The sequence below is a fragment of the Enoplosus armatus genome, chromosome 16 (genome assembly GCF_043641665.1).
Source record: "Enoplosus armatus isolate fEnoArm2 chromosome 16, fEnoArm2.hap1, whole genome shotgun sequence".
In the NCBI taxonomy this organism is placed as follows: Eukaryota; Metazoa; Chordata; class Actinopteri; order Centrarchiformes; family Enoplosidae; genus Enoplosus; species Enoplosus armatus.
In genome coordinates this window covers 1,032,283-1,054,278 of record NC_092195.1, presented here as the reverse complement: position 1 = coordinate 1,054,278, position 21,996 = coordinate 1,032,283, and the positions used below count along the sequence as shown (strand labels likewise).

The following is a 21,996-nucleotide window of genomic DNA, read 5'->3' as shown; positions in this document are numbered from 1 at the left end:
CTATCACACCCCATCACCAAGACAGTTCATGTAAAATACACTGACATACGCTTAAAGCACAAAGTTATTTCATATATTATTCTTGAGGGACACCGTGTGGCTTTGGTTTGAATTCAAGCACAAAAGCGTTTTTTTTGCCTCTGACATCAACAGTAACACCAAGTGAAAAGAAATCTCGACCGTTCCGTGCACTTGTTGTCCGTCCTGAAAAGTGAAGAAGAAGAATGCCTGACGCTGTGAAACAGATGACGTGACTACATCAGTCTGTGGCTCTAACCCTGAAAAACACTGACAGCACCAGAACTTCCTTCAAAATAGCACACAAACATATGTTGTTAGTGCGCAAGTTCACTTTTGTGACTTTTCTTTTTTTGAGTTGTGACTGTGGAGGATAGAGGAGGGTGCGGCCGTGTAGAAGTGGGAGTGTCTCCTCCGTCATATAAATGCTCTCCCTCTGTCTCTGTCAGAGTGTCTCCACCAGCTTCGCCAGGCCTTTTGCAGGTAATCCGTCCTACACGCTCCTTTGTCTCCCCCCCCACCCCCTCTCTTCTCATTTTGTGAGCGGCTGCGAAAAGCCCATTAAACCTCAGCCAAGATGGAGGCCATCAAAAAGAAGATGCTCATGCTGAAGTTGGACAAGGAGAACGCACTGGACCAGGCTGAGCAAGCTGAAGCAGACAAGAAAGCAGCCGAAGAGAGAAGCAAGCAGGTGGGTTATGAACACATGCCAAAAAAACTCTGAAAGCGCGTTTCGTCAGATAGATGCTTCCAAATAGTCTTATCAAACAGGTGCAATGTGTTGAGTAGCCAAGGCAGGGAAGGGATTTCTAGCCATGTACCTTTCGTGAGGTTATATGGTACTCCTCCAAGTGACTGAGACAGGCGTTTTCTTCAACTGTCTCATGAAGCATAATAATGATTTTTGTTACAGCATTAATTTCTTCTCTGTCGGACACACATTTGATGTGGTATCTAGCAATAGGGTGAATGGATGCTGCCATGTCGTCTCTGGATGGTATCCGCGTCTTGAAGAGCTGATGTGACCTGACCTCGACCATTCGTCTAGTACCGCCAAATTTGAGACCCATACCAACCAGAGACCTGGAGTTCTAATTTTGATCTTCCCACTGGACATTGCGTATCTACCTGTGGCACATAGCATGCATAGATTGACACAGCCGGAGAGAGAGAGAGAGAAATAATAATTCCATTTGAAATCAATGAATTCCCTTTAAGAAATAACCAAACCTCAACCCAAGCCCAAAGCAAAACAACCCGAACCCAACCCGTAACCTGACACTTTGTCGGGTTCAGATCGGGCAGCAGCCTGATTAGGTTGGAAACCAACAGCCTCTAATTCTAACTTATTGAATACTTTATAGATATAAAACCAAAAGATGTGACTGCGGAGTGTAATGTGTTTTGTGAATGCATTACCTAACCATTACAAGAGTGGAGGGAAGAGGGACAACTTTGTTTCCACTCGCATCTGTTCCGTCGTGTGTAATAGAGGATTTCTTTGTCTGGCCTTTCTGAAAAGCTGAAACATGATACTGGAGTTTTTTTGTCCGTATTCTGAGCAAAATTAGTGATCTACAACTTTGCTGGCTGTTAGAATTTGAGCATCTAATTATCTAAACAATGTGTTGAGTTAACATGCCTTATCCAGATAGGGTATCCAGATATAGATCACATGTTCATGCCAGGTGTAAATGGGGTACTTGGATATACTCAGATGTTAGACATATTGACACACAGACCTGAAACCCGCCGTGACACAAACGGGAACTTGATCCTGATTGAACCTGATCCAGTCAGACTGAGAAGAATTTGGACCTTGCCCGTGTCTAGTCCTAGGTCAGGTCTCAAATAGTAGGAAACGAGTGGACCCCTGAAGACTTCAGTGCACATGCTAGCTGACATGTATTTGTAGGTACTAGTAGGCAGCCTTTTCCAGCAGCTCTTCCTTGTTTTTGGATTTTTGTCCGCTTTACACTTTCGTTAATCTCTTCGTCATTGTGAAGGGGGCATATAGCTGTTCTTTCCTCCCTGCATTCGGAGAATCAGACCACGACATCACAGGCCTTCTCAACAGACAGAAGAGGGGCTTTCATGGCGAGGGATCGTGAGGAGCTCCGGGCAGTTCAAAAGGAGCTAAAGAGGAATCTGAGAGAGGCCAAGTCGGTGTGAAGGTGATGTTGAATGGGATGAAATGAATGACAGGTTGCCTCTGTCGTACGGGAAACATGGTTACCTCCCCCTCTCCCAGTAAACCCCAAACAGATAACAGATAGCCCCCTTCACCCTCCTTCACCCAGCCCTGCCATTTCCTCCAGAAAAGGTAGTGGATTGGAGCTCTCCTGGCTCATAATAAGCAAAGCTAGTAGGCCAGACAACATCAATCCCATGGTACTTAAATCATGTGCTGGCCAGCTTGCAGCAGCCTTCCAGCTCCTCTTCAGCCTCTCCTTGAGGTTGAGGAAGGTGCCTAAACTGTGGAAGACCGCTCTCACTGACCACAGACCTGTGGCACATATGTCACATCATGGCGGCCTTTGAGAGGCTGGTTGAGAACCCTGCTAACTGCTTTCCTGGACCCACTGCAGTTTGCATACCAGCCACGCATTGGAGAAGAGGATGAGGATCATTTTCTTGCATCTGGAGAACCAGGAATACACTGGCAGTGATAAGCAACACTGGCATACCTCAAGGAATGGCAACTTAAGGTTCAGTGTCTTGCTCAAGGACACTTCGACATGACGGGAGGAGCCGGGGATCAAACCCCCAACCCGCTCTGACCAGCTCTACCTCCCGTGCGACAGTGCTAACCATGCCGCCGAGTACCGAGGACTGACCAAGGAGCTTTGTCATGCGGTGCAACAACAATCACCTGAAGCTCATTACTAGCAGGACCAAAGAGGTGGTGGTATTCAAAGGCAGCACTGAATGACAAATTGTGAAGTTTTATTGTAGCTCCAAATATCTTAGAAACCAAGCAAAACATGGCACACTTTGTGTTTGAAAAGTAAATATCTTAAAGTGCATGCCCAGTCTAGGGGCATCGATGTAAACCTATTAATGATAATATCCTGAGCTGCCTTCCAAACTTAATCTGCTTAAACTGCAGCCCATATTCAGTGGTCATTATTGCATTATTACATGCGTATTCAGTACTCATGGTTGGGACCACACCCACATCCTAACATAGTAACATGAACAAAGTACTCAAAAGCTCCTCTGTGGTAGTTCCGGCTATAGTAGGTGTCTCCAGGTCCACATTTTGTCCACGATGACGCACACAGAGACTCAAAAGGTGACAACAGCACCAGCCACATGCCGTCGCAGCTGGTAATTAAACAGATGGCAGGCTAACATGATATCATCATAATGCCTTTAAATGGCCTCTATTTTAATCGGCGGAGGGTTGGCATCCAGGTGTCTCACAGCTCACTGAGTGAGAGAATCATCTATTATGTCCCAGCGTTTAGTACACCATGGCAACAAACTGCAAATATAGCAATTGCAGCAACCTAGCTACAGCTTTGAAATCCACACGGCTCGAGATATCTTACAAACCAAATAATCTTGCAATGCAATGAAACCAATGAGTATTTCGGGGCTCAGAAGCCAAAGCATCTGCCGTCTTGTTTATTTGCATCAATTTCTATAGTCGCATGCTCAAAATAATATGAAAGGCAAGTGGGATAAATCAGGTTTAGTTATCAGGCCAGTCTAATGTTGGTGCTCACTTACTAGTGTAGATATACTCAAGAGAAAGCAAATATTCAAACTTCTGGTCATGGTGTGTGTGTGGATACTGATTCCTTGATGCCTCGTAATTCTGAGTTTAATTGCTCTTGAATAGTTTCTATTTATTTCTACTCTTATTTTCATTCTATGTACTTTTACTTACTATCATTCATTCATCAATGAAGGCTTATCTTAGCTTATAATAGTGAGCCGCGGGTCACTATGGGCTGTGCATTTTGGGCAAAGGAAAATGGTTGCAGCACCAGTAGTTAGCATTATTGGGGTGGGGTATATTGCCATGTTTGTCAACTCTCAGCGGGGGCAAAAGTCACAAATACTTGAATGTTGACTTGACAATTTCTAGAAAGCCTCAACCGTCCCGTCCACACTTCACCTTGGGTAGTGCATGGGTGGGTATCAAGCAATTACATGTTATAAAACTATGACCGATTGATGGTAAAGCCCCACCTGTAAGATTTGTATATGATTACCCTTAATAAGTGAATTAATAGTAATAGTAATTTAATAATAATAAATATGTTTCTGTTATCTGTTATTATTCAATTCGATCTTGGTAATTAAATGTCTATGCAGCCTGGGGGGCGTCAGATTGTCCACAACAGCCTCTGATTTGTGCAAAAATGTTTTTACCAAAACAAATCTTGTGCGAGCGCGAGGTAGTAGTTTCACAATTGTGTCATTAAGAGTTGCCCTCCTAACGCACTTCTAGTGTAAGTGACAAAATCCACAGTGCACAGGGCTTCAGCAGCCTGAGTTAGTCAAATGAATTGGATAATGGCCAGTATGAACAGGAGGAATGATTATAGCAGGTAAAAAAGTGTCATGGAAGACATAGACGTTATAATATTCCAGAGCATTGCAATCTACTGTGGACAAATCCAAAGATAAACACATTTAGAAGGCGATATTGCAAAACCACCGCTAACTCTGCGTTTGATCTCCCGCCACGTCAGCATGAAGACGAACTCCTGCAAATGCAGAAGAAGCTGAAGGGGACAGAGGACGAGCTCGACAAATACTCGGAGGCCCTGAAGGATGCTCAGGAGAAGCTGGAGGTGGCCGATAAGAAGGCTGCTGACGTGAGTAATGCAAAAGTGCAATGCCTAATTGTGATTGTTTAACAGTTTGGGACATTATATTGTGTAAGCTTGAAAACATACTCCTCTGTACCACAACATAGGAACAGACAAACAAGGTGAGTGTTGGAGTGGATTTTCCTGGCAGTGCACCATCTATTTTCTACCTGATTAGGTAGAAGACCACATAACTGTTGCCCACATAGTAAACCTCTAAATATCACAGATTCTGTACCTTCTCATACTGGCCCCTGAACTGAGGCTCTGATAAAAAGCTGTGATGCTGCCAGTGTAAACCAAGCTTCTCTGATTCCCCTCGTCTCCCTTTGCATTCCATTCTCATCATGCCCTGCATGGGCTCCTCACAGCTGTCAGGGGGGGGGATTCAGAGCCCCGTTTTTGGCCATGATGTCAGCCGCTCAACCTTGACTGTGAGCTTAACAATGGTCCAAGTCCATTTTAGGTACATCATCCGTCCCTCTCGGGTCACAGTATCAGTATCGCTCTCCTTTTGGAGAGGGACTAAATGAATTGCTATTTCGAAGAATTTTGCTACTTAAATACAATTAAATGAACAGTTTCGTGTCTCATATGTTTTGTCAGACAACAACCACAAAAAACATTTTAATTGTGCACACTGCGTAGAAGCTCTACCAGCACACGCACAATCGACTTCTATGACGACGACTGTGGACCACCAGCCCCGTTGATCTAAAATCATAGAGATCAAGGAAAAAAAGCCATTCCAGCCTGTATCCCTCTGCCTCTTTTTATTCTCCAACTCTGAGTTCATCCTGAGTCAGTGTTGAAAAATGAATTTCAGAGTCTACATATAGAAAGGTCAGCTGTCACCATTGTTCTGCCTACAAAGACTGGCCAGGGCCAAAATTCCAATGAAGCAGGCTGGTCCAGGGCTGGCAAAGCACCATTCACACCAACCTATATCATAACTAGGGCTTTCACTTTCAAGTGCTGTTTTGCTCGCTACACCAGCTAAAGAAGAAAAATATAATAATAAATAGAAGGTTTTTCTTTATATATATATTCAGGCTTCCTTAGGAAAATGGTCTCTGAAAACAAGATCTGCTGGTCGTCAATGAAGACCATGTTTTCCATCAGCTAGCGTGTCCACACATCCCCAAGCTATTCTGTCTTTAGGCAGAACACCGGTTTGTCTGAATCCTTCTGCATCATGTCTGTCTGTGCTCAGGCTGAAGCAGAGGTGGCCTCCCTGAACAGACGCATCCAGCTTGTGGAGGAGGAGTTGGACCGAGCTCAGGAGAGGCTGGCAACGGCTCTGCAGAAGCTGGAGGAGGCTGAGAAGGCTGCCGATGAGAGCGAGAGGTGACGTCTTGTTTGCCGCTCTCCGCGCATTGGCACGTTCAGAGTTGATGATAAACTTCAAGAGTAACTCAGCAGCTGGTCACTGCTGTGCCGGGGTCCGAGAGTACATCTGTACATCACTGCAGCACGGTGACATGTTAAATGCTAAGTTACTCAGTCGAATGCTGAAAACTCAAAACTAACTTCTCGTAACAGGAAGCACACACACACACACACACACGCTAACCAATAATATGTCCCATTCCACCCTAGAAGGATCAAACATGACAATACGTAGATATCCAAAGGAGCAAAAGTTCAGGTGACCATGGAAAACAGTATTTTAGAGTCAATAACACAACGTTGCACGCCCACCATGACGCATCCCTTCACTTCCACTTCCATCGGGAAAATAAAGGTAGAATAGAAACTACTAGTAGACAAATACAAAAAGCAGGATTTTTGCCTTGAATTACGATTGTTATGTTATGTGATTCCCTAACAATTCGCCGATGCTTCACTGAACACACGTTGCGGTTTGTGGTTTGTCTGTGTGCGCAGAGGCATGAAGGTGATTGAGAACCGGGCCCTAAAGGATGAAGAGAAGATGGAGCTTCAGGAGATCCAGCTGAAGGAGGCTAAGCACATCGCAGAGGAGGCCGACCGCAAGTATGAGGAGGTGCGTTTTCTATCGGCCGGCCGCTGGAAATCTGCAGGATCCCGCCGTCCCCCGGGCGGTGACTTGAGAAGCTCCAGCGATGCAGATTCTCCAGAAACATCTGAAAGGAGGACACAGTCCACATGATAAAACAATTTGTTTCACTGGTGACGATCAAGGAGTTGATTATGTTACATAAACGCACTGCATTTATAACGCATTTGTCCAGGTGGCTCGTAAGCTGGTGATCGTAGAAGGAGAGCTGGAGCGCACAGAGGAGAGAGCGGAGCTGGCTGAGGCGTGAGTGTCCCCGTCATCTGCTTCCACAACCATCTCTTTTTATTAAAAAAAGAAAAAATTGCACTTGTCACCACCGGTCACAGTTCTCTCCAGACTAATCTGATGTCCCTCCTGCCACCTGTTTCTCTTCTTCTTTCCCCAAGTAAATGTGCTGAACTGGAAGAGGAACTGAAGAACGTCACCAACAACCTTAAGTCTCTGGAGGCCCAGGCTGAGAAGGTAGGGCCAGGCTACTAGTACTCAGCAAGGGAAATAAACTAGTGTAGAAACGTAAGAATGCCTCCATCAAAACAATAGGAAGACAAGACTAGCTGGACCGTGTACGGTCAGTGTGATATGTTGCTGCCAAATGGTTAAACAGATAGTCGGTGGTAGCGTCTATAATGTGCATCCCTGGGGCCGGTTGTTCAAACGTAATCGGACTGGATCAAATCTTGAAAATTCAAATTGTTCAAAAGGAAATCTGGATTCTGAAAAACAGGATCGGATCATGCAAGCCGATCTGGATAAAGCCCTCCGTTTGTGTACTTTCTGTGTGATTTTGTCACTGATCCCAGTTGAGAGGTGGATTCTGGGTGGATTTCAGGAGTGAAAATGTTAAATTAAAATACACTTCAAGTCATGTGGTTTAAATACATTTATTTACATTATGCACTTGATTTGAACTACAGAGTGCTGCAGGAATGAGTCCTAAAACCACACGTCCGGTTCCCTCGTCTGGAAGTCAATGGGTTTTTTGAATGGGTTTTTGGTCAGATGCCTGAAATAAGGTCTGTGGTTAACACGAGCTTAAGAGATTTCAAAGGTTTGTTCTACGACATAAAATACGTCAGTAGACACCCCCACTCCTGAATTTTGAAGCTTTTACGTAAAAAAGACGGTTGCTAACAAGCGGCTAAATGAGACTACAGAGGTTGTTATTAGCGTCTTCATGCCAAAACACAGAAAGTCATCTACTCACTAGTCCGCCTTTACAGCCTCGCTGTGTTTACACTCTATATCTATATCTATCTATAGTCTCTTAAAAGTGAAGTGCAGCGGTGGTGATGTTGAAGTAATGCAACTGTGGTGTAGTTCCTTTATAGCCTAACATTCTTTGTAGGTCTTCCATTTACACTTCGAAAATCACAAAAGTGGTGTTCATTAGTGAAGATTATCTCGCTGAACAAAACGTGAAAGAATCATAAACTTTTTGTTTTGCCACAGAGCTTGTTTTCTGCAATAATCCAAAATTGAACGGAACAATCCCATTGGCTTTTAGTTGAGGGAACCAGGGCGATGCCAACTTCCGAGTTTGCTTCCAAAAATAGGTCATCCCCGCAACAACTCTCTTACTGTGATAAAGTAAAACTGTATTACATTTAACGATCATCATTTAACACTGTAAATGAATTACAATTAAACAACCGCCAGAGATGAAGCAGTCAAAACTGTTGGATCCCTCACCCCACATCTGGTCAGTGGACATTTAGTTTCATCAATTTGTGTTGAAAATGTATATTTGTGGCAAATTCATATGTTCGTTCCGATCTACTTATTGTGGGCCAGCTGATGGAAGAGCATGTTGGTATTCTGCCGTTGGCTGTTACCTGTTGTTACCATTCAGAGCACTCGTAATCCGGATTTGGTGATCCCAGGATGATCCCAACCCAATTTTCTTTGAAAAAAACGGGACAAAAGTAAGACGGATTACCTGACCACGGTTAGAAGAAAAAAAAGGGATTTCCAAATCCGGATCATTCTGATCCAAATCCAATTTTTTGAAAAACTGGCCCCTGGCTATTAAATGTTCATTTGCAATTTTCTCTAGTAGGCGTGTAGTGAATTGAATCTTCATGCGGGAGACCACAGCTTGTGTCCGGTTCATTAATGTTTTGTTTTGTTTTTAACCATACCCGTGATCCCTCCCTAACCCTAACCATATCTGAACTACATGTTTTATATGTACTGTATTTTTTTTAAATGCTGGTGTTGATCGTAGTCCAGAGATTCTCGGGAATAGAGCTGCATCTGAACAATGGTGTTTTTCCTCACCACAGTACTCTCAAAAGGAGGACAAGTATGAGGAAGAGATCAAGATCCTGACTGACAAGCTGAAAGAGGTGAGCAAAAGGGGCGGGGTGGGAGGGGGGGGGGTTGATACAAAATGTTCACATAGCCTTTTATTGTGAACTGTGATCAGAAGTTGACTTGTGCTTGTGTCATCTCAGGCTGAGACCCGGGCGGAGTTTGCCGAGAGATCTGTGGCCAAGCTGGAGAAGACTATTGATGATCTGGAAGGTACAACATTGATTCCACTTTTTCCTCAATATGTTCATTGGCGCGAGTCATCCTGCTCCAGGGACACGCGTAGACCTTTTGAGGGGCTGCTGCTTTAATCTGCAAAAAAAAAAAAGAAGGGTAATATGGTTTCGCGTCGTGAGCTTAACGCTGCCATCCGTCAGTTTGACTGCATAAGACATGTACCTGTATGGTGATCACACTGTTTCCGTATGGCACAATGGTCTTCACTGAGTACTTGCCATAGACAGCAGGAGCCACGCAAAGCATTCAAACTGTAAAGATAACATTTCTAAAAACCAGAAAAGTGGAAACCACATGAAGTATTTCCTGTATTTTACATTAATTGAGATACATTTTGGGTTCTAACCAGGGTTTATAAGTTTCTATTCTACTGGACTGCGATACATTTACATGGATTTCTAATTGTCTGGTCACTAGAAGTCGCGTGTCTCCACAAGTTCAGCCTTTCTGTGCTTTTTCCCCCCATTTTTCCTTCGCAACACACCTTTCCCGTCTCCGTGTGGACATACAGATGAGCTTTATGCACAGAAACTCAAGTACAAAGCCATCAGCGAGGAACTGGACCACGCCCTCAATGACATGACCTCTATGTAAGTAATGATGTGTGTCATTTCTGAGAATGCTTATCGAGCCTGCCAAGTGTCACATTCCTTTAATCTGGATGAAAAAAAAGAACTTTATTGTACACTTATCTATTTGCTGTCTGCTGTAATTTTCTTCTTCTTCTTCTTCTTCTTCTTTTTTTTTAACCAAAGATAAAATAGTTAGTGTAAAGCATGTTTGTAGCTTTCAGTAATAGGCCGATCTGTAGAGCTACGAGTAGATGACGCATCAACTGGAACGACATGCCTCGTATTATTATCACAACATTTTAGTGGCCTGTGCGCGTGGCGTCGTGGTGGGGATACAATTGTGATTAAATCCGACACTTTGGTGCATTGTGGGATACTTCACTATTGCCAGTGGTAGGGGTGGTAATCAGATCTTTGTAAGGGACCGGCGACAATTCATCAATGCCAACTCACCTTTCTGGCAAACTCCAACGTCCTGGCTGGGCTTTCTTCCGTGATCTCTGACTGCCTCACCCTTATGTTGTAAGCGACATGGACTACGACGTTGCTAAAGCTAGTGGTTGTGTTTTCCTGAGTTCCCTGACCCCAGATTAGCCTTTATGACCGTGAACAGTGGCTGGTGATGCTAATCTAATGTTGCGGGTAAGAGTCCCCTATTACTAGCGTGTCTGACGGTGAGAGGAGAGAAGGCACGTATAGGCCAACAGGATGACAAATGGGGCTGGCGAGGGTCAAAAACCAGTTCGCAGGTCACAGCAACTGTTTGCTTGCTCTTGCAAGCCTTCCCATGCTGCCCACCAGGGATAAACTCTGCATCATCTGCTGACGAGTCAATGCTTTTTTTCAAAAACTTTATTCAGTCCCCCTCCCCATTCCCAGCTCCTGTCCCTTCCAAGGTCAATATACAGTGCTTAACAATTTTATTAGACCACCACCCAGTGTAAGGTGTTTGCCACCGCTGCCTTAAATGAACAGTATTGCTGATGTCTCTGTAATGGTTAATCCACCAGGATGTGCAAGCCAAGCTCTTTAATCAAAATGATATCTTTAATGCTAAAATATAATTATTGTTGTTATCCATGAATTCTCAAATTTACTGTTTTACAAAAAAGCAGAAACAAATAGTAAAGCACATTATTATTTTTTGATTGAGATGCCAAATTACAGTTATTTACTTGCATTCCTGAACAGAAACATTTGTTTTGTGGTTGCAAAGAATGCAAGCTGTTATCAGGGCCGAAGGAGGTCGTACAGAATATTAAGATTTTTGTTTAATATATGTGAATAAGGACTATTTAGTTGTTCCAGTTTGTTATTTGCCTAATAAATAACAACACAATTTTTAGTTTGAAACAAGTTTTTGACAGATTTCTAAAATATTTGTGTTTTCTCATTTTTATGACAGGTGGTCTAATGAATTTATATATATATATATACAAGCATACATACACATACATTTAGCAAGCAATAGACCAAGATGATGATATCTAAAACAAGATTAAAAAGACACAAAGGAGAGGAGTTCATTTCCAGGCCAGGAGAGATGCAAATGCAATAGCGTTTTCCTGGTGAACAGATATATTCTCCTCACAGACAACGTTGTGCGCGTCTCTGTCACTACCCTGCTAGGAACCAAAAAAAAAAAAGATCGCAGCCAAATAGTTGCTCGAGCCAGATGAGCCTCTGACGCAACCCACAGCTAACTCGCACACAATTATCAGGAATGAAACAACGTAAACCCGCGGTCTTTATGCGAGGGGAGATAATGGGAGGATTGCAGATCTATGAAAAAGGGATGACGCCTTATCAAAGGTCTTCGACTGCAGCCAGCCTCGACTGCATGAGTTTCTATGTGTGACGCCATTGTATCTGCCGCCGATTGCTTTGGGTGTGTCACACACGAGGACTCAGCTGTGACAAACTCCACACTTCCAACACCGTCTCTCGCTTCTTGTGTTTTCAGCTAAGCGTCCAGAAGCCCCACACGTCAGAGATTGTGGTCTCAAGACTCGGCCTTTCACTGCTGAACATCATCTGTTGGCTCTTTTTTTTTTTCTTTCTCAGTCTGTCCCTCTCCCCATCCCTCTCATCTATCCTTCCTCAATCCTCAACTGTAAAACTGTTAAAAAAAAATCTTTGCGTGCCTGTTGTACTTTGTTATTAGCACTTGCTCAATGTATCTGCTGAACCTGCTCCTTTTCAATCAGCCTCCAGTCATTATGTATGTTTTCTGTTTAAGGAAGTTTGTTTTTGTCTGACTTCACTCTTCGTCGTACTTGTACACTGTATCAGTTCCGTTCTGTGTTAAACAAAGGAGAGAAGAAATGCTTGAGTTGATGCGTCTTTGTCCGTGGCTGTTTTTGTTACACTAAAGTTTAGATTACAGCCCGCAACGCACAGCGTGATTCTCCACAATTTATAGTGTCATTTTTTTTGTTTTGACTTATTACCTTGTCAAGGTTGAGCATTATTGTGGTGTGGAATATATCTAATATACAATAATAACAACACAGTGGTTCCCAACCTTTTTCTTAAGGGACCCCCCTATTTTACCATTGTATATACACTAAGGCCCCCCACCCACGTTACAAAAAAGGGGAAAAAGGAGCGTACTTCTTTTGACATATATTTGTGTTCTGAATAGACTATTTCCTGTGGATACTGCAATGTATCAGAATTCCACTTCAACATCCGCACACACCGACTGGCACTGTTGGCTGCTGTTTCTTTGTCTGTCACCCACCATCACACCCCTCCCCATTCACGGCAGCCATAGAGAATTTGTAGTATCGCATGAAGAAATGACATCCCTTCATCGGGAGATGGCTGAAGCGGGAAATTCAACTGTGATGACAGGTAGGAAGGTGTGAAAAGTACAGGTGGGTGGATTGATACCAAAACCTACTGCGAAGTTGTGTTTGGAGTATTAATACAAGTGTCACTAGGATTGCTACAAAAGAGGGTCTGTCTCACGTCAGATCGCATGAACACTATTCTAAGAGGAAGCTTCTTTGCCTCTCTGCTGCTATTGTGTGCATGCACACAGCCCACATACGTTAGTTCAGCGAATAAACATAATAACCTTTTTTGTTATTTACCATTACAACTGTCCTACATTGAACATGCATATATATATGAACATGCAATTTCGGCACGGAACACAAGAGGAGGGTTAAACCAGCAGGCAATTCAAATGTGACTTAGGGGTTTCAGTCATGTTCCACGAGCTGCACCGTCCCTGGTTCGAGCCTTGTCGGCATGTTGTTCCTCTGAATAACAAGTAATAATCTTTACTTATCGAAGAACGTGCATTTTGCCACGCTTTACTGCAAATTAAACGTGGGAAATTGCTGGTAACCCATCACTCACAATGACCGGGAGGGTTCCTGCTACTACTTTGCGGGGATGCAGTGTTGATGCATGACAAGATGTTATGTTTAAAAATCCATATTGTTTTCGGATGTTTTTTTTGGCAAGGGCTCATACTAGAACAAAGAGCCACAAGAACCATGCTATGTTGTGAAAATCAACACAGATTTCATGTCCCTTTGACATACAGTCATGGAAAAAATTATTAGACCACCCTTGTTTTCTTCAATTTCTTGTTCATTTTAATGCCTGGTACCACTAAAGGTATATTACCTGAAGAATACAATGAACACGACAAAAAATGCAGCTGATTACATAATACTTTATGTCCTATTTGACATGCTTAAGCTTAATTGTATTCCCAGGGTATATAAGAGGCCATTTCATGTCATAAGCAGCACTGCACATGCAAAGGCCTGGAGTGGTTTCCTGCTTACATTCAAGCCGTAGCACAACTCAGAAGTTGTCAGCTCTCACATAATGCCTAAAACAAAAGAATTATGTGAAGCCACAAAGGCAGCCATCTTGGCACTGCTGGAAATTGGCATGAGTGAGAGACAGGTAGACAAAAAACTGAAGACCTCCAAGACAGCCGTTCATTACACCAAGAAAAAACAAACCGAACATGGTACTACCAAATTGCTAGCTGGTCGAGGCAGGAAACGTCTTTCTACCCCACGAGATGACCGTGCACTCATCCGTTCCTGTGTCAGGAATCGTCGTCAGACCTCCAGGGACCTTAAAAATGAGTGGGCACTGTCGAGAAATGTGACTTGTTCGGCAAGGACAGTTCGAAACCGACTTCTTGAAGCTGGTCTGAAGTCACACAGGGCACGGAAGAAGCCCTTCATCAACGAAAGGCAGAGGAAGGCCCGGTTACTCTTTGCTAGGGATCACAAGGATTGGACTGTTGATGATTGGGCTAAGGTTCTCTTCAGTGATGAATCCAATTTTGAGTTGATGCCCACTCCAGCCAACTTACTGGTTAGGAGGAAGCCTGGAGAAGCCTACAAACCAGACTGTCTTGCCCCTACAGTAAAACATGGGGGTGGATCAGTGATGATTTGGGGTTGTTTCAGTATGGGTGGAACAGGGCAAATGCAATTGTGTGAAGGGCGAATGAACCAGGTCATGTACAGGGCTACTCTTGAAAACAGTCTTCTTCCATCAGCTGGAAAACTCTTTCCTGCCTCGAATGACTGGATTTTCCAACAAGACAATGCCCCTTGCCACACGGCAAGGTCAGTTAAAGCCTGGATGGAGAACCAGAACATTCGAACCATGCCTTGGCCTGCTCAATCACCAGATCTAAATCCAATGGAAAACCTGTGGAAAATCATCAAACTCAAAATGGAGAACCACAAGCCCAAAAACAAAGCAAATTTGTTTGAATTTGTGCAACAGGAATGGGCTGCTGTGACAGCAGAACAATGTCAAAAGCTGGTGGAGAGCATGCCAAGACGCATGGCTGCAGTCATCAAAAACAATGGTTATGCAATCAAGTACTAACTCCTGTGTGTATCATGTGACTAAAACAGACAGAAAAGAAAACATGGAATGCCTAAAAGCACTGTTTTTGGCAGTACAATGCCATAGCTATTGATGTAAGAACTTAAGTGATTTTGGTTATTATCAAGAAAACCATGGAAAATGGCTAGATATCAGCTCTTGAATTAAAGTCTTGAGAGCTATTTTTGTTGTTATCAGTATATTTGTCCAAACAAATGTACTTTTAGTGGTACCAGGCATTAAAATGAACAAGAAATTGAAGAAAACAAGTGTGGTCTAATAATGTTTTACATGCCTGTATGTCTTTGAGAGACTGGGAGTGGAGGAGCAGGTTCTTCAGTGCTCTGAGAGATTTATAGATTTGTGTAGCTATGTTACATACAATCTGAGAAGGGTATTATTGAGAGATCTAAATTAGATTATTTGCTTTAAGGGCTCGTCCGGGATTTGAACCCCGGACCTCTCGCACCCTAAGCGAGAATCATACCCCTAGACCAACGAGCCACGACAACAATGTTAATATTGCCTCTTGATATACATGGAGTAACTGCACCCTACTTAACTGTAAATCTGCCACAGCAATCGAAAGTTCTCCTTTTTCCATCACTTCACTGGAACCATGCAAGCAGTTTCTCCCGACTTGCTAAACTAGGCTGAACAGCTCCTGGACATAACTACTACGTCCTATACAAACTCTTTTAACAGTGAAAGTGGTATTGCACAGTCTACATATGTTGTTTTGTATTTCATATGGCGTTTTCCAATTTCTTAGATTCTTTTACAGAGGTTGTGCTAATCTTCTCTGTATCGTTTCCACCCGCAAACCTAATCATCCCCTCCCAACGCTTCACGAATTTGGGTGTCATCCTTTCACAGTTGCCATACTAATCTTCTCTGTATCGATTCCAATTTATTAGATGTACACACATGCCCAGCAGTTTCTGGACAACAGCCTGGGGAAATGCGAGCTGTTTAAAATGTGGAAACGCTTCACGAATTTGCGTGTCATCCTTTCGCATGGGTCATGTTAATCTTCTCTGTATCGATTCCAATTGATTAGATGTGCTGCCTGAGCAAACACATTAGCCCTAACTCGCTGCCTGACTTTTAGCCCCCTACTGGCCAAGCGACCCCTATACGGGAGTGCGGGATAGAGGGTTGCGATCCCCAGGAGGCAACTCCCTGAAGCAGGGTTTGACTTGCGACACTGGAGCGAGTAAAGGCGTAGTTTGGAAGTAGACTAAGCAAACAACGGCCTTACCTACATTCTTGATAATGTCATGTTTGGCATTTCCAATTCCTTGCTGTTGTGGCCAGCCAAACTGTAAGTCACATCACACCTTTGATTGGGCCTAAAAATGAAAAGGGGGCGGGGCCCAAGAGGCCGCAGGCTAAACTTCGGGGCCCCAAACCTAATCATGCCCTCCCAGGACCACGTCGGACAAGTCTTGGTGAGCCTCGGTCTGGCCTCCTTGCTGCTGGCATTGCCTACATAATGAGGAAGGAAGCACAAAGAACATTGGGAATTCCAGCCACTTATATAGGACACACATGCCCAGCAGTTTCTGGACAATGGCCTGGGGAAATGCGAGCTGTTTAAAATGTAGAAATGCTTCATGAATTTGTGTGTCATCCTTTTGCAGGGGCCATGCTAATCTTCTCTGTATCGATTCCAGTTGATTAGATGTGCTGCCTGAGCAAGCACATTAGACCTAACTCGCTGCCTAACTTTAAGCCCCCTACTGGCCAAGCGACCCCTATAAGGGAGTGCAGGATAGAGGGCTGCGATCCCTAGAAGGCGACTATCCAAGCAGGGTTTGTCTTGTGGCCCTGGACTGAGTAAAGGTGTAGTTTGGAAGTAGACTAACCAAACAACAGCTTTGGCTACATTCTTGATGACGTCATGTTTGGTATTTCCAATTCCATGCTGTTGTGGCCAGCCAATTTGTAAGTCACATCACAGGAAGTTTTGATTGACCCTGAAAATGAAAAGGGAGCGGGGCCCAAGAGGCCGCAGGCTAAACTTCGGGGCCCCAAACCTAAGTAATTCTGATTCTGATTGTGATTTACTGACCATAATAAATGCATAAAAATACCTTTAATATACCCTTCAAAAAATCATCTACAGTTACAACAAACACCAACAAACAAATACATAAAGCCGAACACTCTCAACACTAGCCAAACACAAACAGCTTGGTTACAGTTCAAGGATAGGGATAAGTTAAAGGATAGTTTTACATCAAGTATCTCTCACATTTCCACATGCGCATTGAAAGCAGTTGGTCACTTTAATTGTTCCTCCTGTGGATACTGGCCGCCAAGAGATCTCGTCTTAAAGCAATTTCCTGTTGTTTCCTCTTGTCCATTCATGCAGCAGATGCTCCTCTCGTCCTTAAAAATAATCCTGCTGAATTGTCGGAGTCATTGTTTCTTCCTAAATGATAACCAAGTCCTGTCTAGCCCGACTGTATTGCCTTCTGAAGCTGTGTCTGACTGGGTGTTCACTAACTGCAGCTTCTATAACGTTCTAGAATGATGATGCAATAAAGGCATCAATGGTCCTCCGGAATTCTGTGACCATCACAATTACACACACTTCATTGACTTACAGTAATTTCCTTGAGACTTACCCTACCCCTTACCCTAACCTTAACAGTAAGGGACCAGTAGCTCACAAGTAAGTGAACAGTAACTCCCCCCCTTGCAAAAGGAAAGTTACGAAAGGGAAAATTTTAAGCCTACTCTTAAAATTAGAGACTGTGTCAGCCTCCCGGACCCAAACTGTGAGCTGCTTCCACAGGAGAGGAGCTTGATAGCTGAAGGCTCTGGCACCCACTCTACTTTGAGACTCTGGAAACCACAAGCAACCCTGCATACTGGGAGTGCAGTGCTCTAGTGGAGTAATAGGGTAGTATGTGCTCATAAGGATATGATTATGTCTGACCAGTAAGAGCTTTGTAGATGAGGAGAAGGATTTTAAACTCTATTCTGGATTTTACAGGGAGCCAGTGCAGAGAAGCTAATATTGGAGAAATATTATCTTTTCCTGGTTCCAGTCAGTGCATGCGTCGCAGCCATTTGGATCAACTGGAGAGTCTTCAGGGACTTATTGGGGCAGCCTGATAAAAAGGAATTACAATAATCCAGCCGAGAAGTAACAAATGCATGGACTAGTTTTTCTGTTTGAGACAGGATGTTCCTGATTTTTGCAATGTTTCATCGGTGAAAAAAGGCATTCCTTGAAGTTTGTTTTATGTGGGAGTTAAAGGACATGTTCTCTGGACAGCAGCACAATGAATGCCAAACTTCCATACTGGTTTTCAAATTTAGGTTATTGGTCTTGGAAGTTCGCATGCTAGATTGGGAATGTGAAGGTCCTGGAAATGTGACCCCCACGTTCATAATTCAAACTTCCTGAACTAATATGCAAACTTCCACTCATGCAATGAGAACTTTTCTTTATACTATTCAATTCTCCAGCACAAGACACTTGTCCACCAGGAGTCCTCCAGCACGGTGACTCTCAGTACGGTCAATCTCGGTTTTCTAAAGAGCCTAAACTTCAACAATTAACTGATTCACAAGATATTGAACATTTTCTCATGACCTTTGAGCAGTGGCTTGTCAGTGGCCGAGATCAGACTGGGGCTTTCGTTTTTTTCCATTGCTAAAGCTAGAGCCGTTGACCCGGATTGGCTGACTCTGAGACTGCGTCCGATTGAGGACCGCCGGAGTCGATCAAAGGAGACTCTTTTTCAGACAATTCCAGGCGCCTGAAACAAAAAGGTAAGCAGAAAACCTCTTTTCTACTTGAAATTTCTGCACAGTGGGCATACCAAAACAAATTGTCTGAATAAGATTATTCTCTGATCGCTAAAAGCACAGTAATTTTCTTTTGGAGAATGATTAAGGATTGTTTGATTTTTACTGAAATGGTCACATGTAAAAACATGTAACATGTAAAAACACATAGTGTGTGAATAAGTGTCCTAGTTTAGTTTGACTCGGCTGGAATAAAAGGCATATTGTCTTCTAAATTATTAAAGGACATTTTTGATGCGGGGGTAAGCCTGATGCCGGGAGAAGTGTGATTGTCCCGATGCCGCGAAAGGTGATGCCGCGAAAGGCGATGCCGCGAAAGGCGATGCCAGGGAAGCCTGATGCCGGGAGAAGTTTGATTGTCCCGATGCCACGAAAGGCGATGCCAGGGAAGCCTGATGCCGGGAGAAGTTTGATTGTCCCGATGCCACGAAGGCGATGCCGCGAAAGGCGATGCCAGGGAAGCCTGATGCCGGGAGAAGATTGATTGTCCCGATGTCGCGAAAGGCGATGCCGCGAAAGGGGATGCCACGATAGGTGAAGACTCCCGTTGAGCGGACGAGTAAAAAAATAAATAAATAAATGCCGGTATAATTGTAAAGATAAAATCTTTATGAGGACACAGGGATAAGTTATTTTTCATACAAATATGGGGTGGTTTCCTACTTGATTGATATTTTTACTGTGCATGTGTCAGTGTATCGGACAGTACAGACTGCTCGAAAATTCCTGCACTAACACAGATCTCAAGTAGTTGTGTGCATGGGGGATTGGAATAGCATAAAAGGGGATATTTTAGTTAAGGTGTTACAGAAGGTGGTGAATTAAAACGAGTGAATAGACTGGGAAAACCCTCAACGATCAAGCGCACAGAGTAATAGACTCCGTGTAGAAGCTTCTTGATCGGGTCCTCACTCGGGCACTGTGCCACTCACCCTCTCTGAATAACACGTGTAATAGTGTTTAAAAATGTCGCAGAAAATTGTGGCAGGATTGCACATCCGGCTCTTTGTTGTCGGTGTTGGTTGAAACAATAGTGAGATGGCAGAAGAAAGTTCCAAAAGATGAAACAAAGAAGGGATTAGAAAGGTTTGTAGATTGGACGAGGGAAAGGCAGGACAAAGGGATGTTTGGAGGTTGTGAAAGTGCTCCACCACACAGACTGACACAACACATGCAGCCCAGAGCTCACCTCCTGGGTCTCTTGCATAGACGTAGCCAACGCATTCTTTTGTGTTCCCCAACACCCAGACTCACAACAAACGTTTGCATTCTTTTACCAGGGAGCACAGTACACTTACTCTCGCCTCCCACAAGGGTTTATTGACTCTCCATCAATCTTCAATCATGTCCTGAAACAGCAACTGCAGTCCTTGACATTACCTTCAGGGGTTTCCCTTCTCCAGTATGTAGATGATATCCTACTGGCAGCCCCGGACTCTGACTCTATCATGGTGGCCACTGAGACTGTTTTGCGCCACCTAGCTGACTGTGGGTTCAAGGTCTCTAAATCCAAACTAGAAATTGGCAGACCAAAACTTACCTTTTTAGGCCGTGTAATCTGTTCCTCTGGCCTTAACATGACCATTGCACAAAAGACTGACATTTTGAACCACTCCAAGCCAGTGACTGTAAAGTCCATGATGCAATTCCTGGGTCTGGTCACCTACAGTAAGAACTTTGTACCTGATTTCTCTGGCCTGGTAGCACCTCTGAGAGCATTAATTACACAGGTAGGGTACAAAAACTACAACTCTCCCCTACAATGGACAGCAACAGCGGAAAAAGCGTTTGTGAACGTTAAAACAGCACCATCTACAGCATGCAACCTACATACTCCCAACTACTGTGAACCGTTTCATCTGGATGTTGATTAAAAGAAGGGCTTTGTCAATGCCATTCTTTTTCAAAAGGGGGGGAGTAGGAATACAACAGACAGAAAAGTGTTAATGTACTACAGCTCAAAATTGGACAATGTAGAAATAGGACATCCTACGTGTGTAAGACATGAAGCAGCTATAGGCAAAGCGATACAAAAGACCTCCCACATTACAATGACCAACCAAACCATTGTACATACTACTCATGGAGTAAAAGCATTTCTTGACTCCAATGCATTTACACTATCAGCACATAGGATCCAAGGCCTACAACAACTTCTTAGCAAACCCCACATCCATTTTACCAGTGCAGGTGCCAACATGGCCGCACAGATGGACACTAGACAAGACCATGACTGTGTAGCAGAAACCAACAAAGAAATGCAACTACACTCCACACTACAACAAGAACCAATTCAAGACGCTCAAATGACTCTCTATTGTGATGGACATAGTCATCACTCACCGACTGGCGCACTACTAACGTCATATGCTGTGGTAGAAGAAACACACACTGGCCTAGAGACAAGACAAGCGCACATAATACCTCAACTTGCGTCAGCACAAATGGCAGAATTGGTGGCTATTACTGAAGCATGTAGACTAGCAAACGACAAAATTGTGACTATCTACACTGACTCAGCCTATGCAGTGCAAGCTGTACACGTAGACATGTGTCACTGGAGAAGGAAAGGTTTTGTGACCTCATCTGGCACCCCTGTTAAACATTTGAACCAACTACTCGACCTTTACTATGCATTATTAGAGCCACAACAAGTAGCCATAGTCAAGTGCAGAGGACATCAAAAAGAAGATGGCAGAATAGCAAGAGGAAATAATGCAGCAGATATGGCAGCAAAAGCGATAGCAGGATACAATGTAAATCAACAAATGACACAAAAAGGAGTAAAAGATAAACCACATAGGGACCTATGTGTACAAAACATCAAAGAGCTGCAAGAAGCAGCTGCCCCGTCTGAAAAACAGGCGTGGAAAGAAAAAGGAGCCATAAAGGATGATAAAGGGCTCTGGAGAAATCACAAAGGCAAGATAGTAGCTCCGGCTAGACTACTGAATTTGCTATGCCAAGAAGCCCACAGTAGAGGTCACTGTGCAAGCTCAAAAGTAACAGCTCTCATTTCTCAGCATTGGTGGCACCCCCACCTTAAAGACATCACTAAATATTTTGTACAGTCATGTGAAATCTGTAATCACTTTAATCCAAAGGTTTCACTCAAGGCAGGACTAGGAAGTTTTCCAGTTCCTGATGCCCCATGGAAGGAGATAGTGATTGATTTCACTGACATGAGTGCAGATCACAGATATGAGGGCAAGAGATATCTCTTAGTCTGTGTGGATCCATTCTCAAGGTGGGTTGAAGCCACACCTACCAAAACTGAAAAAGGGAAAGA

General features: G+C 43.6%; 1 protein-coding gene and 4 non-coding genes across 7 annotated transcripts; 1 reads left to right on the top strand and 4 right to left on the bottom strand.

Annotated features, from left to right (window-relative positions):
- The first annotated feature begins 493 nt into the window (after positions 1-493).
- On the top strand, positions 494-12,329 carry tpm3 (tropomyosin 3). Of its 3 annotated transcripts, XM_070922150.1 has the most exons (10): positions 494-709; positions 4,725-4,850; positions 6,058-6,191; positions 6,732-6,849; positions 7,058-7,128; positions 7,272-7,347; positions 9,168-9,230; positions 9,339-9,408; positions 9,944-10,022; positions 11,968-12,329. In XM_070922150.1, exons 1-10 carry the CDS (start codon positions 596-598, stop codon positions 11,969-11,971), a joined length of 855 nt encoding a protein of 284 aa, XP_070778251.1. In that variant the 5' UTR covers positions 494-595; the 3' UTR covers positions 11,972-12,329. The 3 variants fall into 3 exon arrangements, with proteins under 3 accessions (XP_070778251.1, XP_070778253.1, XP_070778252.1); XM_070922152.1 differs by lacking the exon at positions 11,968-12,329 and having other exon boundaries at positions 4,725-4,775; positions 6,109-6,191; positions 9,944-10,026; XM_070922151.1 differs by lacking the exon at positions 11,968-12,329 and having other exon boundaries at positions 4,725-4,826; positions 6,160-6,191; positions 9,944-10,026.
- A 2,985-nt stretch (positions 12,330-15,314) lies between these two features.
- Positions 15,315-15,386, bottom strand: trnap-agg (transfer RNA proline (anticodon AGG)). The gene has a single exon. It is a non-coding gene; the product is annotated as a tRNA-Pro (tRNA).
- Positions 15,387-15,713: 327 nt separating this feature from the next.
- On the bottom strand, positions 15,714-15,815 carry LOC139299531 (U6 spliceosomal RNA). Its single transcript, XR_011598817.1, has one exon. It is a non-coding gene; the product is annotated as a U6 spliceosomal RNA (small nuclear RNA).
- A 41-nt stretch (positions 15,816-15,856) lies between these two features.
- On the bottom strand, positions 15,857-15,963 carry LOC139299527 (U6 spliceosomal RNA). Its single transcript, XR_011598813.1, has one exon. It is a non-coding gene; the product is annotated as a U6 spliceosomal RNA (small nuclear RNA).
- Positions 15,964-16,480: 517 nt separating this feature from the next.
- Positions 16,481-16,587, bottom strand: LOC139299504 (U6 spliceosomal RNA). Its single transcript, XR_011598791.1, has one exon. It is a non-coding gene; the product is annotated as a U6 spliceosomal RNA (small nuclear RNA).
- Positions 16,588-21,996: the final 5,409 nt, after the last annotated feature.

Bases quoted from the DNA above. Each gene is read 5' to 3' on its own strand.
- tpm3 (XM_070922150.1), top strand. From the start codon at position 596: ATGGAGGCCATCAAAAAGAAGATGCTCATGCTGAAGTTGGACAAGGAG. The intron at 6,850-7,057 runs GTGCGTTTTCTA...GCATTTGTCCAG, and splicing joins CCGACCGCAAGTATGAGGAG to GTGGCTCGTAAGCTGGTGAT. The intron at 7,129-7,271 runs GTGAGTGTCCCC...TCTTTCCCCAAG, and splicing joins AGAGCGGAGCTGGCTGAGGC to TAAATGTGCTGAACTGGAAG.